Source organism: Gastrolobium bilobum, unplaced genomic scaffold (genome assembly GCF_033153095.1).
Source record: "Gastrolobium bilobum isolate Gb01-03AN ecotype WA unplaced genomic scaffold, APGP_CSIRO_Gbil_v1 utg69930, whole genome shotgun sequence".
Taxonomy (NCBI): domain Eukaryota; kingdom Viridiplantae; phylum Streptophyta; class Magnoliopsida; order Fabales; family Fabaceae; genus Gastrolobium; species Gastrolobium bilobum.
Window position 1 is genome coordinate 62,393 of NW_026899534.1, and position 21,053 is coordinate 83,445.

The following is a 21,053-nucleotide window of genomic DNA, read 5'->3' on the forward strand; positions in this document are numbered from 1 at the left end:
TATAAAACTATAGCGTTTTTTCGGAGTTGGCCGCGACATGCCGCAATTGCATTTGATAACTATGGTATAACTCTTGTAACTCTCATGAGTTATAATATGTAATTAGGAGGATTTAATATTGTCATTTATTCTATTGTAACTTATTATAGTAAAGGGTCTATTAATAGAGACCATGTACAGATCTTGCAGATTGACAATACAATGCAATGAAAGGATCTTCTCGTTGTCCTAATTCTCTATTTTCCTTTTATCTTCTCGTTGCATACCTTCATAATGTAAGAGATGTTCTATTGAAACTCATACATCTAAAGAAAGATGGAAAATAATAATAAAAAGAAAGGGCTTGTTTTGCCTTATCGTTAATAAAAAGTAAACATGAGCTTTGAATCGTGAATTCAATTTATTACCTTGATAACAAAGGAAAAGCAATTAAAACTACATTAGATCAGCATAATTCAACTACGATTTTACAAACAAACAAAAAAAGATGCAGAGCATGCATATCTTTGAAATTAATAGATGGTACCATTCTCTTTCACCTCTTCCTCAGATTTTCCATTAGCTTTGACATCTTCCTTAGATTTTCCATTCTCTTTCACCTCTTCCTTAGATTTTCCATTAGGTTTCACCTCTTCCTCTTGACCCAACTGTTCTTTTTCTTTCTCAGGCTTCAATTGTGCTTCTTCATCCTCAGCCTTTTTCTTTGCTTCCTCCTCTGCCTTCTTCTTGGCCTCATCTTTGGCCTTTTCAAGAGAATCAATCAGATTCTTCAAGCAAGTCTCTGAATCTTCAGTGATTGACTTAGGCATCAAATTCTCAGCAACATCAGCAGGTGTCATGTTGGTCTCACCCAACAACTTCTCAATAGTTGGAAACAAACTGTGTGATTCAACATCCAAGTAGTTATTGGCAAGCACCTTGAAAGCTTCATAGCAACAATAGGACAATTCAATGTGCTTGTCCATCCTTCCTCTCCTAATAAGAGCAGGATCAAGTTTCTCTACAAAGTTGGTTGTGAAAATTATGATCTTTTCTCCTCCACAAGCTGACCAAATCCCATCAATAAAGTTCAATAACCCAGATAGAGTTACCTTACTTCCCTTATTCTCTTCTTCTTCATCTTTCTTAATAGGATTTTTTGGTACCTCACCATCATCCTCATCTTTTTCCTTTTTCTTCTTCCTTTGACCAGTAAGATCAAGAGAGCAATCAATGTCTTCAATAACTATAATTGATTTACTAGATGTTTCAATCAACAGCTTTCTTAGATCAGTGTTTTCCTTCACTGCTGTTAATTCAAGATCATACACATCATAGTTCATGAAATTAGCCATGGCAGCTATCATAGTAGACTTACCTGTTCCTGGTGGACCATACAAAAGATAACCACGTTTCCAAGCCTTCCCAATCTTGGCATAGTACTCTTTTCCATTTCTGAACTTAACAAGATCATTTATAATCTCTTCCTTCTTCTTTGGATCCATAGCAAGTGTTTCAAACCTTGCAGGGTGGTCAAATGTTATGTGGCTCCACTTTGTACTCTTGTATCCATGCCAATGATTGCTTGGATTGTTGGTGTAAAGCTTCAATTGCCTGTTCTTCAATGCAATAGCCTTCCCTTCTTCCAACACATGTTGGATATAAGACCCTGTAATGATGTCACGGTAGCTTTTGTGGAAGGTGAGAGTTAAGTACCTCTTAACATCTGAAGTAGGGTACCATGAAATTGACTGTGTTTTAGGTGTGGTGGAGTTTGCAGTCCACCAAACTTTGACCCCTTGAAACTCATCATTGATCTCTTCATTGTCATCCATGCTAAGCACAAGTGGGGTCTGGCTATCCTTGACCACTTCAGCTTTGAGCTTTTTGGCACTTTGAGAAGAGTTTGCACTGAGGTATGTTTGGATGGCAGAATATGCTTCACTTCTCTTGAGGCGTTCACCAGAGAACTCAGGGAATTTGATTTGGATGTAAGGGTACATAAGGCCTGTGAATTTCTGAGTGTATTTTCTAACATAAGTTCGAAGATGGGGTGGGAAGAATTGCTCAAACATGGCATAGACAAACATGATGCTAGCCATAATTGAGCCTAGTTGTGACCATATTTGCCCAATCCCCATCATCCTTGCACTCACTAGTACTATTTTCTATGAAAATTTTTGGGTTATTATTCTCTCTTTTTTCTGTGTTCAACCCCACTCAAGTGATGTAGTTTTATAAGTAGGAAAATGTAGTGGTTTGGTCTTCTTTTCTTGCCCCTCACACAAGTTTATTAAGAAAACTTAACTTGCAAAAACTAAGTAAGCACCGTTTGTTTTCGTGTGACTTTCCTATTGACGACATGTGATTCATATTGACTCCATGTGTTTTCGGTCTTGCATTCAGCTGTCATTACTGACCATTCAAATGCTTTAATGACCGTCAGATTTTCATATACGATTCACTATTTTCATTGTACCATTTTGGAAGCTTTAACTATATTATTGACTTCTATTCAACTATAAAAACAAGCAATCGTAAATAGTCCAAAAAAACAAAGGTTAAGGACCGTTTTGTTTGATGGTATTATGCTTTTTTTTTTTTTTAGTTTTAATATTATTTTGTATAATAGTGAACGAAATTGGTGTTTTTTGTATGGAAAATAAAATATAAACCTTATGTTACATAAAAAAAGCTGTGTTATGTTATATATTTATAGAATTTTATGTTAATTTTTTTTCTTTTAATTGTGGACTCAGATATTTATTTCACCCACATGAGACACATAAGAGTACTATCTCCAATAATATGAGATTAGTAATTCGCTTTCTATTTTATTTTAAAAGTTAAAAGTTAAAAGTTAAAATACAAAACAAAAATAATTAAAATATATTATCTAAATTTGATTCAAAAAAATAATTATAATCTTTAAAACTATTTTTACAAAACAAGTATTATTAAATAAATTTTATTTATTTTTTAAATTAAAAAATTACTTTTCAAAGCAGAATTCAAAGAAGGCCTAAGTCTCCTCCTTTCTTCTTTTGTATTACATTCTCTTTGTGGTCGGCAGCGAAATTTTTAAATACACTCCATGTATTTTTAATAATTTAAAGTTGACATAGAAAAATGAAAATGAGTTCTACTATTTTAATAATAATTCATGATGCAGGATCGAAAAATACGTTCCTTGAAACTATTACATTAAGAAGGTTAATTGATTTTTAATTAAAGAAAAAGAGAGTTAACCATGTTTGAATGTCCCTTTAAAAAGAACCTTTTTATATTCAAATCAGGCATACAATAAGTATATATCCCTCTCGGAAAGTTCTTTTATATACAAATTATGCTAATTTAATATTCACACTAGCTAACATTAATTTTAACAAACTTTGATTGGAGTGAATGTACTAGTAGTGTGTTGATATCAAACTTATGAGCATGGTATGGCTAATTTATATATACTATATAGTTTCACATTTACTAATAATTTTTTTTTAAATAGATGAAAAGATTAATTACTGCAATATATCTGAAAGAACCCAATTGTCTTGTGGACAAGATAACAATATCACTGGTTAAATTTGTGTATATTAATTTTGTAATTATGATGAGATGGAATAAAATTTTGGATTTAGTCTTTGCCTTTTTGTAAGTTTTGTAGTATTTGAGACATCAACACGGCTGAACATAGGCCTACCATGAAAAATTAAGGAATTTGATTCCTGTTAAACGAAGGATGCACTTCATAGATTAAGTAAATGTCTATATCTGCTCCATTCATTTCTTAATGGCTACTCTTTGACCATGAACTTGGTGTTAAGAGTTTTCTAAACTGCTAATCCCTCTTCTTTTTTAATCTGGGTGGCCCAATAACATATCCTTGTCTAGAAAAAATACACTCCTTATTTTGACTATATTTTTTTATGGGAATATTATTTCTCATATTATCTCGTGCACACGTAAAAAAATAAGCAAAATTTATTTTTTTTCTCTCTCCTTCTGATTGGGTCTCATCTACTTTTGTGTGTTGCGTAACATAATTTTGTTTAAACATGAGAAATTATTTTATTATAATAATAATAATAATAACAAAGGAAAACTCAACTCTTTTCACTTCTGCCCATAACAAGTAGCCTAATTCAAAGCACTTTTGTTTGTTGAAAAAAAAAATTCAAACACAGTCCGACCCAAACAACAAACCCGCAAATTCAGCCCGACCCAGGCCCAAATAGACTCCAACCATATATGTACTCTCACTAAAATCACTCTTTATTTCCTTTTTCTTACTTGGTCATAAAGAGATGAGAAAAAAAAAAGGATCAGAATGAATTATGAATTTAACTTTTCGTAAATAATAAAATTACGATTGCCCCAATTCAAATGATGTATTATTAGAGCTATGAATTTAACTATTTATAGCTAAGTGGTAAGTGTATCAACATCTTAAAAATCCAAATCTTAACAGAATCCAAATCAAATTAACGTAATAATTAGAGTCAGCTTGCACTTATTTTGCTGAAACTTATTTAAACATCTAGGTTTCTGAGGTTTGAAATCTATTTTGAAAAACAGTTTTTTGATTTTCAAAATAAAAATAAAATAAAAAACAGAAAAACTTGTTTGATATGTCCTATTTCATAAAAGAGGAATGTTATACTTACAATTTTTTTTTTTTACAACATCTTACAACTATATCTTAACACCGTTGATTTTTGCCAATCAACGATTATAATTTTCGTAAATTAAACTCATTAATTAATTATTAATTCACAATAAATCATAACAGTTGATTGACGAAAATCAACGGTATTAAGATATAGTCGTAAGAGGTTGTAAAAAAAAGGTGATAAGTATAACATTCTTCTTTATAAAAATAATTTTAAAAATTGTAATATTTTTTTTTTGTTTTTAGAATTAAATTTAAAAAATATATATGAGTTGTTTTTGTTTTTGTTTTGTGTTTTGACTTTTAATTTTCAAAAAAAAATAAAAATAAAAATAAAGAATACTTATTTCACTAACTATTGTACAAAACAATTTTAAGAACAAAATTAAAACACAATCAATCAGACCGTACACTTCATGTTCTATTTCTAGGTGCCAATGAGTCTCCACGATGTGAATCAAACTCAATTTACTTCAGAAATAATAGGTGCAAATAATTTTTGTAAATTTCATTGAAGCAGTTGATTATATTCCACTAGATTATCACCTTTTTCAAGCGAACATGGTTATACTGCCAACAAATTAGAACCTCCATAGATCATGTTTAGGTGTCAATATTAAGTAATAATCAATACAGAGTACACAATTTTATTGCAACATATCAAACAGTGCCATAAGAATCAAATGCTAATGTGACTCTGTCACCAACTTTCAATCCTGCCAAGCCAATACAGGATCCTAAACAATTACTCAGATTTGTGCTCAACAGCACCACCCCAACCAGAAGGACAAAATGTTACTATATATTCTAAGGATCCACAGGTCCGCAGGGGACTAGGTGTATCAAAAGCATAGCTAAAATAATTGGGACAAACTTCCTTAAATATTTTTGAGTACACATTTGCCTTACACTTCTCAGGGCTACCATATTCATTCCTACAACAGAACTTGTCATTATCAAAAGCCAAGCAAGCACTACTACAAGCCACAACTTCACCCTTGTTATTCAACACCTCAAGCTCATGAGGGCACAAGCTTTTAAGATCCTTCAAACACCCTTGAATCTTACTACATGTGGGGTTTATGATCTTTGGGGTGACAGAAACTGGGATATTGTAACCATCAACAAGGCTAACATCATAAAAGTTTGGCTTGCCTTTATCACCTTGAAGTGAAACTTCAACTAGTGTGACAGGAGGTGTACCTATGAGTCCATTGCAAGCTAGTCTTCCATCACAGTCACCAGTTTCACAAGCAGGTTTCCAATTTGAAGCAAAATTGCAACCTGTTCTAGCCCAAATCCTACCACTCCATGACCATGGTGCTACAATACGCTGAGTTTGGCCTGGAGCAAGATAGAATCCACCACCTGCTATTACTGGTTGGCCATTGTTTGGTGCAGTTGCTGGCCATATTGGGAAGGGGCATTTATTTTGCACATAGAATGTAACTTGATGCGCCACTACAATCCCTGCATATGATTTACATGTTACAATCATACAACAATTTTACACAACTTATGTATGTAACTATAAACATATGTAAAATGAACATACATAACCAAATTCAGTTTTGGCATCTTGGTACCAAGTAAAACCAAGTAAGATTCATTAGAAAAGTAGGATATGTTTAAATTCTGTTTCCAAAAACAATGTTTTAGTTTTCAGTATAAAAAAAATCTATTAGATAATGCCAATTTAGTAAAAATAGTTCTAAAAGTTATACGTAATTTTCAGTTTTTAATGTGATTTTTAACTTTCAAAAAAAAAAAAAAAACACAAAAAATATGCGTTTCGTTGACTATTCTATAAAATAGCTAAAATAATCAGAACACAATCAAACATGCCTAAAATTAAGTGTTTCAAAACTTAAGAAAAATGGATCTAATAAATATGCAATCACCATAGAATATGGAAGGCCAGATGACTAAGAAAAGTAAAGCAGCAATAGACCCTGAGAGCTGCATTCTGAAAACAAACGGAATTTGGTAAATGAGTGGTGGTAAGAGAATTTTTGGTAGATGTTTGATATATATGTTGTTTGATAGTTAAAAAGCCAAATAGAGTTTCTTCTTCAATTGTACTCTAAGATATTGGTATGACTTTACATAACAGGAACAAGAATGATGATGATAACCTTCAAACATTGTCTTTGCTTTAAGGAGAGCAAAGCAACAAATAACAAAAAAGTTGACAAGTAAACACTAGCGTGAGATTGATTAAAATTAGGGGTGTCAAAACGGGTCGACACGACACGAATACATCAACACTAACACGACACAAATTTTTATTCGTGTCAAAATCTTCAACACTGACACGACACGAATTTTTTGCGGGTTGACACAACACAACACGAATAACACGCAAAATATGGGTCAAAATGGTAATTGACAAAAATAAAAATAAAAAATGGATCGATATTAAAAAAAATTAAAAAATAATAATAAAAAATTAAAAATAAAATAATTTTTAAAAAATACGAGTCGACACGAACACGAATACATCAACACGAACACGACACGAATTTTTTACGTGTCATTTTTTCTAACACGAACACGACACGAATTTTTTTGCGGGTCAACCCGAACACGAATTTTTCGTGTCGTGTCATGGATCAACCTGCGTGTCAAAACCTATATTGACACCCCTAATTAAAATGTCACTGCTGATTGCTTATATTAACTTAATGCTACAGTAGGCCTAGCTTTGGTCATAACTGTGATTACCGTTTTTAAAGGGGTTATATTAGGTATAATGATCACATGTGTGCTTATTTATCCTTTTTCTTGGGTGTTTTCTAATTGGACAATGTTATCTAGGTAAAAAGAAGAAAAATATGTAAGAAAATTTATCTAATACAATACATAAAAAATAGGTGGGATTTATTTTTTTTTCTTACTCTTATTTTTTTAGGGGTCTTACCTACTTTTTTATATATTACATAAAAAAATTTATCCCATATAACATGATAAATATATTTTTTTACAAAGAATGAGCCAATTTAAACAGCAAAATCTAACAAATTGAGCTCTCAAACATAAACAAATATACCTCTTCTCAGCCAAAGGCACATTGTTGAGATATATAGACCCCACGAACATTGTTCTTGTGACCTATTACGACTCAGTATGTTTTCAAAGCAAACAACTATCAAAACGCAGAGACATCATGCGTTGAACGGGGGTTGACTCCCAAACATTCAGAAAATGAAAACATTGCATAAACAGTTTGGATTGTTTATATCCTTCGAAAATGCAAATATTTTTTTCGTATGAAAATTTCTTTTCCAGAGCAGGGTTGGGTCTGGCCCTCACGAAATATCTTTTATTTTTTTTAATTATTAAATGAGTTTCGCACACTCCTTCACGGCACTCATTAATATGTTTATTTAGTGATAACGCGAAATTATATAAGTCCTTATTAATTATAAAGCTTCTGTTTGTATATTTATCACATGTAAATGTATATTTTATTATAGGGTTTACTGTTGTCCTTTGTTCTCCTTCTCAAAGAGGTCAGTTATGTCTTTTAATTTTTTACTCTATATACTTCCACTAATACATATTTATAAAATAAAAAGTTACTTTTTTTCACTTTCCACATATTGAGTAGAGCGAAAAAAATATTTCATGTTATAACTTATGTTGCATCGACACCGATACGGGACACAAAATACGACATGACACGATATTCAGACATGCTAATTCTAAAAGATGTTAAATTTTGACACGTTAGAACACGTTTTGATATTATATAATATTTTTAATTTATGTAGTGTATATTGTATTTAGTATTTAATAATTTAACAAAAAAAATTAAACTTATAATACCCATTAATTTTACAAAGAAACATAAGATATCCAAATATTTTTATAAAAAAAAGCTTCCAAGCTTCCATTTATGTATCTGAATTCAAAAGATTTATATAGAGTAAGGTAAAATAAATACTAATTAAAAAATAACTTCGCAATTCTCACTCAATAATAATGGCGTATCTTTGATTGATTGATCTTCAATTATACATTTTGGAAAATTTTAAAGTTTCAAATAATCAAATTAATTTTGAAACGTGATAATCAGATTTTAATACGCAAATTGAAGGTTGATAGTACAAAAGCTTAATCTTCACTCTTGACTTAATGTTCTATCCTTATTATGAAGGGGTTTATTAATCTTATGTTACATGAGAGTACTATCTCATGTGGGTGATACAAATATGTGGGGTCCACAATTTAAAATGAAAAGAAAAAAGAAAAGAAAAAATTGGCACAAAATTCTATGAGTGTATAACATGAGATAGGTATCTTATGTTGCATGAGAGTATCATTTCCCTATTATGAAGAGAATAGATTGTACAAATAAACCCTGTTCATAAAAACAGTAATAATGCTTGTGCCAACATGTAGAATAACAATGTATGTATTAGAGTTACCTTTCGGAATGCAATTTATTCATGGAAAATAGTTTATTTATATTGTAGAAATAAAATTATAAGTGGGACCCACATATAAGAGGAGAGAAAAAAAAAGTGATGGGATCCATCTTTTTTTTTTTTTTTTGATATATAGAAGTTTAAGTGGGGTTCGACACCGGTATCACACTAGGGTCAGGGAAGATCCCTCAACCTCTTTGAGAATTTCTGGAAGGAATTACATATCACCCACCAACAAAGTCCTCACATCGGCCAGCGGAGTTTGAACCCACGCCCTTGAGGGGTATGAACCAAACCCTTAGCCAATTGTGCCCACCTTTGTTGGCATCCATCTCTTTTTTATGTGTATAGAAAAATTATTTCTCTCGTTTAAAAGGAGATAAATACATCCCTTTATTCATAAAATGAAAGTTGGAATCTTCCAGATAGGTATTTTTTGGAACTTATGCTCTTACTTTAAAAATAATTTTTTTTTCAAACATGTTATTAAGTAATTAAAATAAATTATTTATTCTTGGGTTTTGTGTACTCGACTAATCTGCATTTGCTATCTGATTCAAAATTTTATGAAGGTAAAACGAATAGTAATTAAAAAATATCTTTGCAAATCTCGCTCCATAATAGCGATGTATTCTTAATTGATTCTTGAATTATACTTTTTGGAAAAAAAAAAAGTTAATATTTCTTTTATCAGATTTCAAATTGCGCAGTTACAATTAATAGTGCGATTGGCAATGCAATTATTTTTGTAGCATTTTATTTTATCATCGCAATTATCTCCAATCACAATAAAATTATTATAATCGTGTCAACAACAAAAAACTGTTGATTGTAATTTAAACTCTTTTTTAATTATTAGATAAGATATGATCAATTTAATAACGCTTTTTCAATCTTCTTGGGTATTTTATCATTGGTCAAAACTTTTTGTCATATATAAAAGATGTTTATGACCATCATTATGTACTCATCCTGAAGAGAAATATGTTTTTTTTTCTATTTATGTGCCTGGAAATGAATGGGCTGAAAAATGTTGTTAATCTTTTTTATCAAATTTTATTTTTAGACAATCTATTCATTATTTATAAAGAAAAATAAATAAATTTTATTAAACACAATTCAAATCATTTCTCTTCACCAAATTACAAATAAAAGAAAAGTTATTCTTACAAGTATTATCATACACCCCCAAAACTGTTAGGACAAACACGTGATCTGATGATGCATGAGGGATTCATATTTTTTTCGGAAATAGATTCTCTCGTATCCGAAAAAATATATATATGATATGATCATGTGGGAAGATCATAAACACGCAAAAGTAAATCAACGGTTATGAATTGTTAATTTTCCATTTAATTTTTTCTCTTTTTTGTATGATTGACCATCTTTGTATAAATATAATTCCCCGCATAACTATATCATATTTTTTTTTCGCATGACAGGATCATATCCTATTTGTCCTTCCTCTCAAGTGGTGGCAAAACTGGCGATTTCAATAATAAATTTGCTCAGAGATGCTAAATATTGAATATACTCATCAGAATCTGGGTGACCCAACAATGGGTTGACAAGTTGAACTTGAATCACTAAGGCCACTGCTATATACCAGCTATTGTGTTAATATTAATCTTTTCTTTTTCATTCAACTAGTGTTTTAGCCCATAGTTGAATGACTAAAATCACATAAAAATAAATAAATAACATTCGCATGATCAAAATTTTCACTTCAATGAAAAATATTCTTGTTAAAATTTAATTAAAAAACAAAGAACTTACCACTTCAGTGAGTGGTAACGGCAAATTGTGGTCATTGTAATAATCAATATTGAATTGAAAATCTAATTTGTGATTTTCGGTGTACGTGAGAGATATTCATTGAGAAGATTCTGAATTATATCACCAAAAACAATGATTCCAAATTAAATAGCCAACGCAATTTACTCAACAGAGACAGAGACAGAGTGCTCAATTTTTTTTAATACATTGTGAACCGAACATAGCACCTATTATATAGAATGTTAGAAAAAAAATCTAAGAATGAAAAATTTACAGTGTGCTCCAAATCTAAGAATGAAAAATTTACTTTACCTAATATATAGAATGTTAGAAAAAAAATTATTTGCTTTTGTTTTTCTAAAGCAAAGGGTATAAGGGAAAAAAAAAATGAAAAAAAAAAAAAAAAAACCCAACCACCAACTAGTTGAAAGTTCCAACCTTGATTACATCAGAGATTATAAAAATAGTAAGGAGATGTGTGAATAAATCGCGTTTCTAAATTCACTCGACACAAACATTGTCCTCCCAATACACATAGCTCAAGTGTACAAATCTTTCAATCTCTTGATAGTAAGGACAGAGCATAAGTCAAGATTGAGATTCAACTTATGTATCATGATCAGCCTTCTTCAATCTGTGTATTAAAAAATGATTGTCACACCCCAAAATTAATCTTCTATACCTCAAATTCCAAGCCATTTGTAAGCCAATAACCACACCCCTGCGTTCAGCTGTAAATGCCGTAACATAATAAAAAAAATTTCTAAGAGAAGTAAATTTTTTTTCAAAAGTTTTTATAAGAAACTACTTTTTTTGTTTTAAAATAAATTAAACCAAACATAATAAATTGAAACCACACCAAGATTTTCCAAGTTTATTCAAAGTCCCAAAAAACAAAAAATGCCAAAACACTGAATACGGCTTTGTTCAGTTGAGTATGAAATACCGTTATAACAAATACTTCTTTTGCAACACCATACAAAAATACTACTTTTGCAACATGTACGATGAAAGTTTCCCTTCAAGCGATTAATGGTACATATAATTAAAAGCGTTGGAATGTCGGTGACGCTGTTTTCGTCCTCATTCGGATCAGTAACTCTTTTTTTGTGCAATTCACATCAATAACTGAAAGATTATAAGAACACAATATTCGCACGGGTTTAATTGCACGGTCACATGAACAGAGATATTATCTGTCAAGAACGAAATCCCTCAAACCCAAAAGTCAAGCAAAAAAGATGAAAAATAATTCACAAGAAAAGAAACAAGTCCTGATTAATAACTGCTACCTATAGTCATGCATGCCCTAATTAATAATGGCTAAAATCACCACAGTTCCATGCACCATACCCATCAAAACCCTCGTTCAAGAAAGAAATATCTGATAAACTTTGCATCGGTGATGATGCAACTGGTAATGGTGGAAGTGAATTATCAACCTTCTTCTTCTTCTTCTTTCCCCTTGCAGCAACAAGTTTCATCTTCAAATCTTCTATGCAATTCTTAAATTCCTCAACTTGTTCAAAACTCATATCCTCAATGGAGCGATCCCACCATTCAGTGAATAACAAACCATTCTTTTTTGCCTCAGTGATCTCTTCTTGATGCATATTCTCCTCTTTCAACTTAGATTCAGTTGTCTCATATTTTAGCCTTAAGGTTTCAACTCCCTCTTGGAACCTCCTTTTAGCAGCATGGTTGTGATACCCTCCTCCTTCGCTGCCGCTGTGGTAGCGGTGGATGACAGAGTCCGGATCAGGATAGCCGCAGGCATAGAAATTTCCTTTCTGAGAATTGATGATCAAAGCAGTTTCAGCTTGGCAAAGAAGGGATAGCTCAGTGACTTTGTTGAAAAGCCCTTGTTTGCGTTTTGAGAAGGTCACATATCGCTTGCTTTTTTCTTGCACTTTCTTGATCTCAACCTTTCCCTTTCGTACGTTTGGCTTTCTTACAGAGGAAGAATCCATTGAGATGGAAAAGACAAAGAAAAGAAAGAAAGAAAGAAAGAAAAGACAAAGAAAAGGAAACCTTTTGGACGATTTTTCGGACAAACAGAGGACGATGTTCCTTTTATTACCCCTCGCTAAATCTCCTTATTTTTTTTCCTTTTCCTTTTTAATTCTCAAATTATATCTTTTAATTTTGGAGGATATCTTTTGATAGATAATATAACCTATCTCAAATAAATATGAATCTCACATGAGAAAAAAATATGTTATCATTCATTCCATACTAACTACTTCACACCGTAGCGAATGAACTGTGAATTAATTTTTTTTATTTGAATCATGAATTAAAATTTTTAATTATTGTATTTTTAATACTTTTATTTATATTTATCTTTGGCTATATTATAAAAGTGTTCGTTAAATATTGAATTATGATAATAAAAATTTATTGAAATAAAATATTTTAAATTTATCTTTTTATTTCTCAATCTTAATTACCTCTAATGTTTTCCTTTAGATTCTCTTCTAAAGATTCTCTTCTAAATTATGGAATTGAAAATATTAAAAAAAAAATTCCAATAGGATTGCTGCATTTATTTTTGGCAGTTAATAACTTCAATCGGTTATTTTACATATATATATATATATATATATATATATATATATATATATATATATATATTTGATTATAATTTTGTATTTTAAATAATATGTTAGTTAGGATACATATTACAATTCCAAGATTTACATGCCTTTTTCCCCTTTACCGATATCAAGTAATATCTCGATCTTAATTACATTGAGTAACAATCTCTTGTTTCCCTTTTTTTTTTTTTATAGCCTCTTGTTTCCCTTTTAAATTTTATGTCATCCTTATAAATTTACACAAATTAGAGGAAAGTTACGTGCATTACTCTAGTCAACCATAATTGAGTTAATTGATTTGTCCTTATTTCTATTAAACAATAGAGCCAATAAATTTTTCATTATTAATATTAATGGAGCCAATCAACTTTCTGTTATTGTCATTATAATTAATATCAATAATAATGAAATCATTCAATTATCTGTTATAATAAATAGTGGAGGCGGTTTACATCAAAACAAATTGAGAAGAGTTTTATATATGTCCATCAACTTTTCATTCGAATCAACAGGATATGATTTTGGAAGTGTTTTGTGTGTTTGAGTGATGGTAATGCAGAGAAAAGGGAATGAAAGCGCCAATGATAGTGTATGAAGGCTTTTTCACCTTTTTGTCCCTCATTAATTAATTAATAACCATTTTGTCCCTGATTCGAAACTATCTACCAATCTGCCCCTCTTTAATCGACTGCCTTGAATTTTTAATCGATTAAATGGTCAAAACAGACAAAAATGGCTGTTGGGAGATTTAATCGACTAAATCTCCCTATTTAGATTTAGTCGATTAAATCTCCCAACAGGCAACAAAGGGAAACAAGTCAGTATGATTTTTTAATCGATTAAGTAGGGAGATTTAGTCGATTAAATCTCCCAACAACCATTTAATCGATTAAAAATGCAAGGTAGTCGACTAAAGAGAAGCAGATTGGTGAATAGTTTTGAATCAGAGGCAAAATGGTTATTAATTAATTAATGAGGGACAAAATGGTCGAATAGCCAGGGTATGAACCCTAATTGGCAGAGGAAAAAACAGAGAAGAATGAAATTGAAAGCGCCAATGATAAGATTGCAGCATTTAATTTTGGCAGTTAATAACTTCAATCGGTTATTTTATGGCTTTGTTATATTTGAGATAACTAACTATATATATCTCAAGTCTCAACACTGGGCCACCGACATGGTAAGGCAATTTTTATGGCATTTATTTTTGTTAAACCATAAGTTTAGTGAAGATAAATAGATGACTTTTGTTAATTATGCCTTTTCTTTTTATCATATCAAGACATGGAAATTGGTCAGGCTCTTGCTTAAAACCTATCCTGAATTTTGACGACTAAATCAGATTACCAATGGCCTCAACCAAAATTGGTTATGAGTTCACTAATTAAGTAGAAAGTTGAAAAAATGAAAGCTACCCTTGTTCCTGACCATTGTCATTGTATAAAAGGAAGTGGGGTTACAACTTGTCTGCTAAATATTCTCACTTGGCTTAGCACCGAAATAACACTTAATAGTGGATTTTGTAATAAAGCTGTTTTGAGACCACGAGCACAAAAGAGAAGAAGGTCCCTATTAATTTCTTGAAGATTTTTTTTTTATTGTTATTGAGCTATATGTAAAACATATATATAATATGGGCAAATTCATATTTCATAGTATGAGTCCATGTATTCTTATTAAAACAGAGCAAATCATGCGGTTAAAATTCTTCATATAGAGTAAGCTTATGATTGAGAAAGCTTGTCCAAATTTTTACATCTTCTTCATCAATTTGAGTTCTTGATGTATGCCTATTGTCACCATCAAATGCTTGACCAAATTCTCTTGCTTCGTGGGAGGACCTCCACTTCTAATGTATAAGGAATTTGTTATGGAATTTGTGACAAGCTATTGCCATATAATGGATGTTTTTAATACTTCATTAGAAAACTATGCTTCTAGCTAGTTGTGATGAATCTCTGTCCGATTCAAGCAATGATCAATTAGTTGAGCTATGAATTCTTAATATGGTTTGCGATTATAACCAGAATTTTTTTTAATAAAATCAAGGTTCAAACATCTGCATTAACAGGTCGTGAATTTATTAACGAAGTATTCAATGGATCGGGAACACTTTTTTTGAGTTATTTCGAATGGAAAAAATTCATTCTATTTTTATTTTAAATAATGACTTAAAGTGAATAATAAACACACACATATATTTTTATTCTATTTTTATGTTTAATAAATCAATAGCATGATAATTAACTTTCAATTGATTAAAAAAAAATTAATTTACAATTAAAACTTTTATTTTGTTTTCATTAGTTTGCAACGTGATTTACTTTAATCTTAAAAAATTAATTATAGGGTTTTATAAGAGTTATATTGTAGGAAAAGTGATTGTGTAATGTTATAGAGATTCATTTTGCGTGCTGTAATTTCTTTTTTTTTTTTTCTTTTTTCTTCAAAAAGTGTGGGCCCCACAAAATGTTGTGCGTGTAGGAAAGTTTGTTGTGTCATGTTAAATATGAAAAATACAAATCCCATAATTATAATGTGATTTAGTATGGGGTTAAAATTATATTTTATTAAAATATGTTTAAAATTTTACATATGGTTAAAAAAATAGTAACCAAACGAGTTTTCAATTTTTTAACTTTAAAATTATGTTTTCAAAACAAAATTCCCAATAAATATTTCTGTTTTTTAATTTTTAAAACTCTTTTAATAACAATTTTATCAAACGAATTTTTTCCTTCTTTTATTCTAAAAAATGGTTCTTACAAACAATTCTAGAAAATTGTTTTAAGAACAAAAAAACAAGAACAGAATCAAACAAACCTTAGTGACTGTTTCTTAATGTCGATTATTATTATCCGTGGAAGAGTGAAATTTTTTCATTTATTCAGCATGCTGGATATAATAACCCTAATTACATGATATTTAAATTAGAGGGTTATGATGAGGACCTTATGGTCATAAATAGAATGAGAATGAAATTTTAAGAATTTGGATACCCATTTTGAGAGTATTCCAGTCAGGTGAATTTTCATCTGCTGTTTTTGACTGCTGACGCAGTAATAGACTATAAAATAACTCTAGTACGGTGAACTTAAGTTAGAGAGCTATCCTAATGATATGAATATCATAAATGATGTAAGCAAAAGATTGATGAAGTTTGATACCCATATTGAGGGTATTCTGAACAGTTGAGTTTTTAGCTGTTGTTTTTGACTACTGATGCAGTAACAGTCTGTAGAATAGCTCAAATCTAGCAAATATGAGTTAGATAGCTAATCTAATGATATAAACATCATGAATGGGGTTAGTATATGAAATGGTGAAGATTGATCTCCCAACAGGCAACAAAGGGAAACAAGTCAGTATGAATTTTTAATCGATTAAGTAGGGAGATTTAGTCGATTAAATCTCCCAACAACCATTTAATCGATTAAAAATGCAAGGTAGTCGACTAAAGAGGAGCAGATTGGTGAATAGTTTTGAATCAGAGGCAAAATGGTTATTAATTAATTAATGAGGGACAAAATGGTCGAATAGCCAGGGTATGAACCCTAATTGGCAGAGGAAAAAACAGAGAAGAATGAAATTGAAAGCGCCAATTGTTGGAAATCGACAATCACACAGAATCGAGAAAACAGAAAAAGAGATAAGAGTAGAGAGATTGACACGATGATTTACCCTGGTTCACCCAATATAGGCTACGTCCAACATGTCTTTACTATATTCACCTCACCGCCACTCGTTGAAAGTCTCTCGGTTTTACAAGGCAAATATAAATAGGATTACAAGAAACCCTAACAGCAGCTATTCACCTGGGAGCGGGACCCCAATTGTCTTTCTGCTGACCCCGACAATTAGGGCCAACATCATCATGTGAAGTATGAGCCATACCCAACATTCTCCCACTTGGTGAATGCTTCACATGTTTCTTCAATCCCAAAGCATCTGTACACCATTCAAACTTCTCCGAAGTCACTGCCTTGGTCAGAAAATCAGCATTGTTGACCTTTGTGTCAACCTTCTCCAGCAATACAACCTTGTCTTCAATCTTCTCTCTGATGAAGTGGTACTGTATGCCGATATGCTTGGTCCTCGTATGGAAACCTGGGTTCTTAGCCAAGAAAATGGCGCTCTGACTGTCACACCCAACGATCATCTCTCCTTGTGCAAAGCCAAGCTCTTTGCACAACCTCCGTAACCAAATAGCTTCCTTAACAGCATGTGTCAAGGCCATGTACTCAGCCTCTGTAGAAGATAAAGCAATAGTGCTCTGCCTCTTACTCATCCAACTGATAGCTCCGCCAAATGAAGAAACAACATATCCACTTGTAGATCTTCTACTATCAATGTCACCTCCCCAATCAGCATCCACAAAGCATCTCAGCTCTAACAATGTCTGTCCCCTTGAGCCCTTCACGCCTTCATAGCATAACCCAAGGTCAGACGTACCACGAAGATAGCGGAACACACGCTTCACAGCCGTCCAATGCTCATTTCCTCAGCACTGGTGCTTCAACCTCAGCCTCAGTTTTAGAAAATTCATCCTCTACCTCATTATATTCAGCAGCTTCAGAATTCAAATTTTCCAATTCAATCTGTGAGTTTATTGTATCCTCTTTCAAACCCACATCCAACTCCACCGTCTGTGACTTTTCAGGAGCTTCAGGAAAAATCTGATTCAACTTAGATTCTCTGAATACAACGTCTCTGCTGTAAGTTACACTTCTAGTATCCGGATTCCACAACTTATAACCTTTGACGCCATCCTTGTACCCAATAAAGATACACTTTTCAGATTTACTGTCAAGCTTGTTTATTTTCTCCTTGGGTACGTGCATATAAGCTTCACAGCCAAACACTCTGATATGAGATACGTCTGGCCTTTTTTTTAAACAGTGCTTCATACGGAGTCTTCTCCTTCAAAGCTGATGTAGGAGATCTGTTCTTCAGATAACAAGCAGTAGCCACTGCCTCTGCCCAAAACTCAGTTGCTAAGCCTGCACCGCTCAGCATACTCCGTGCTTTCTCCATGAGAGATCGATTCAACCTCTCTGCCACCCCATTCTGTTGAGGTGAGTAGGGCGTAGTCTTCTGTCTTACAATCCCATTGCTCGCACAAAACTGGTCAAATTTTGTTGAACAGAACTCCCCTCCATTGTCAGTTCTCAGCACCTTGATTTTTTGATCAAATTGATTTTCCACCAAAGCCTTGAACTCGCAGAATTTATCGAACACTTCATCCTTGCTGCGCAAGAAATATAACCACACATATCTTGAAAAATCATCAATAAAAGAAACATAATACCTTGATTTTCCATGTGATGCTACAGGTGTAGGGCCAAACACGTCGCTGTGTATCAAGTCCAGAACCCCCTCAGCTCTTCCTCCTATGGAATCAAAAGATACCCGATTTTGCTTCCCTTGCAGGCAATGCTCGCAAAATCCAAACCCCATAGAGCAGCTCGGAATTCCATCCACCAACTTCTTTGATGTTAGAGTCTCCAGACCTTTTCCTCCAATATGCCCCAGCCTCCTATGCCATAACATAACAGTGTCCTCCTCCGCCTGTTCTGAAACATAGCTTTCACCACTGAATACTGTGCTACCCAGCAGTTTCCACAATTTACCATGATGCTCTCCTCTTGCAATAACCAAAGCTCCTCGAGTCAGCTTGCAAGAATACTTGTCACTGCTAAAATTAATACCAGCATCTGCCATACTACCAACGGAGATCAGATTTCTGGTAAGCCCCGGAATATGCATCACACCCGGCAGATTCTTGACTGTCCCGTCACTCATCTTCAGCTTTACCTTCCCACGCCCCACAATTGCATGAGTCGTGTCATCTCCCATTCTAATTGTACCGCCAGAATACGATTCATAGGTGCAGAACCACTCCCTATGAGGTGTCATATGAAACGATCCTTCAGTGTCAATAATCCAATCATTACAGTCATTATGACTGTCAAACGCCATGTACAGGTCCCCTGTACTATCATCATCATCCTTCTTTGTACCCGAAGCAGACGGTTGTGAATCATCCCGCTTCTCAGGACCTACACTTTTACTTCTGCAATTCCTTCTCAGATGTCCAACCTTTTTGCACCTCCAGCACCTCATTTCAGATTTATCAGATTTATCACGGGACTTTGATCGTCCCCTCGATCTTCCTCTGTGACCAGACTTTGATTTGTCATCACTCCTCCCTCTAGCAACCAGAGCCTCATTGTTGGTACCTTCAGAACCTACCCTTCTCATCTCCTCAGACAATAAGGCAGCAACAACCGTCTCAAACGACAGTTTATTAACACTAGTACCAATTGACACAATGATGTGCTCCCAAGAGTTGGGCAGTGAACACAACAAGGTGCAAGCTTTGTCTTCCTCGTCCAGGTTAATGTCTATAGACGAAAGTTGTGCACAAATAGTATTAAATTCATTTAAATGAGCAGAGAAAGAATCACCTTCGCTCATCCGCAGATTATACAGCCTCCTTCGCAGGAACAGCTTGTTCACGAGTGACTTGCTCTGATAGAGACTTCCCAGCTTCGTCCAGAGATCCTTCGCGGTCTTCTCAGAAGTTACGTTCACCAGAACGTTATCAGCCAGGCACAACCAGATCAGGCTTCGCGCCTTTCGATCGTCTCTGGTCCACGCCGTCAACTCCTTCGATCACCTGACGTTTCTTCACCGACAGGTTTTGTTGGTACAGACGGCTTATCATCTTCGATCACGTACCACACGTCCCTGTCAACGAGCAGAGCCTCCGTCTTCAGCTTCCATAACTCGAACCCTTTTCCTCCGAACTTTTCAACCTCGACCCGTGATTGGCCAGTCGACATCCTCTCCAGATCAATTTCGCAGTTTTATCTATGCCAAGAAAAAACCCTAAATCGCGAAACCCCAATCTGTCACAGGAACCCTGGTCGCAGAACCAAAGCTCTGATACCAATTGTTGGAAATCGACAATCACACAGAATCGAGAAAACAGAAAAAGAGATAGGAGTAGAGAGATTGACACGATGATTTACCCTGGTTCACCCAATATAGGCTACGTCCATCTTGTCTGTACTATATTCACCTCACCGCCACTCGTTACAAGTCTCTCGGTTTTACAAGGCAAATATAAATAGGATTACAAGAAACCCTAACAGCAGCTATTCACCTGGGAGCGGGACCCCAGTTGCCTTTCTGCTGACCCCGACAATTAGGGCCAACATCATCATGTGAAGTATGAGCCATACCCAACACCAATGATAAGATTGCAGCATTTATTTTTGGCAGTTAATAACTTCAATCGCTTATTTTATGGCTTTGTTATATTTGAGATAACTAACTATATATATCTCAAGTCTCAACACTGGGCCACCGCCATGGTAAGGCAATTTTTATGGCATTTATTTTTGTTAAACCATAAGTTTAGTGAAGATAAATAGATGACTTTTGTTAATTATGCCTTTTCTTTTTATGACATGGAAATTGGTCAGGCTCTTGCTTAAAACCTATCCTGAATTTTGACGATAAATTAGATTACCAATGGCCTCAACCAAAATTGGTTATGAGTTCACTAATTAAGTAGAAAGTTGAAAAAATGAA

General features: G+C 33.1%; 3 protein-coding genes across 5 annotated transcripts; all 3 read right to left on the reverse strand.

Annotated features, from left to right (window-relative positions):
- Window positions 1-386: 386 nt before the first annotated feature.
- On the reverse strand, window positions 387-2,173 carry LOC133291139 (AAA-ATPase ASD, mitochondrial-like). 3 transcript variants are annotated; one of them, XM_061489338.1, is made up of 3 exons: window positions 1,732-2,173; window positions 1,151-1,695; window positions 387-1,111 (listed from the first exon to the last, which is right to left on the reverse strand). In XM_061489338.1, exons 1-3 carry the CDS (start codon window positions 2,121-2,123, stop codon window positions 513-515), a joined length of 1,536 nt encoding a protein of 511 aa, XP_061345322.1. In that variant the 5' UTR covers window positions 2,124-2,173; the 3' UTR covers window positions 387-512. The 3 variants fall into 3 exon arrangements, with proteins under 3 accessions (XP_061345322.1, XP_061345323.1, XP_061345321.1); XM_061489339.1 differs by having other exon boundaries at window positions 387-1,623; window positions 1,777-2,173; XM_061489337.1 differs by having other exon boundaries at window positions 387-2,173.
- A 3,220-nt stretch (window positions 2,174-5,393) lies between these two features.
- On the reverse strand, window positions 5,394-6,613 carry LOC133291141 (pathogenesis-related thaumatin-like protein 3.5). Its single transcript, XM_061489341.1, has 2 exons — window positions 6,550-6,613; window positions 5,394-6,118 (listed from the first exon to the last, which is right to left on the reverse strand). Exons 1-2 carry the CDS (start codon window positions 6,611-6,613, stop codon window positions 5,394-5,396), a joined length of 789 nt encoding a protein of 262 aa, XP_061345325.1.
- A 5,557-nt stretch (window positions 6,614-12,170) lies between these two features.
- On the reverse strand, window positions 12,171-12,827 carry LOC133291140 (MADS-box protein AGL71-like). Its single transcript, XM_061489340.1, has one exon. The coding sequence runs from the start codon at window positions 12,825-12,827 to the stop codon at window positions 12,171-12,173; it is 657 nt and encodes a 218-aa protein (XP_061345324.1).
- Window positions 12,828-21,053: the final 8,226 nt, after the last annotated feature.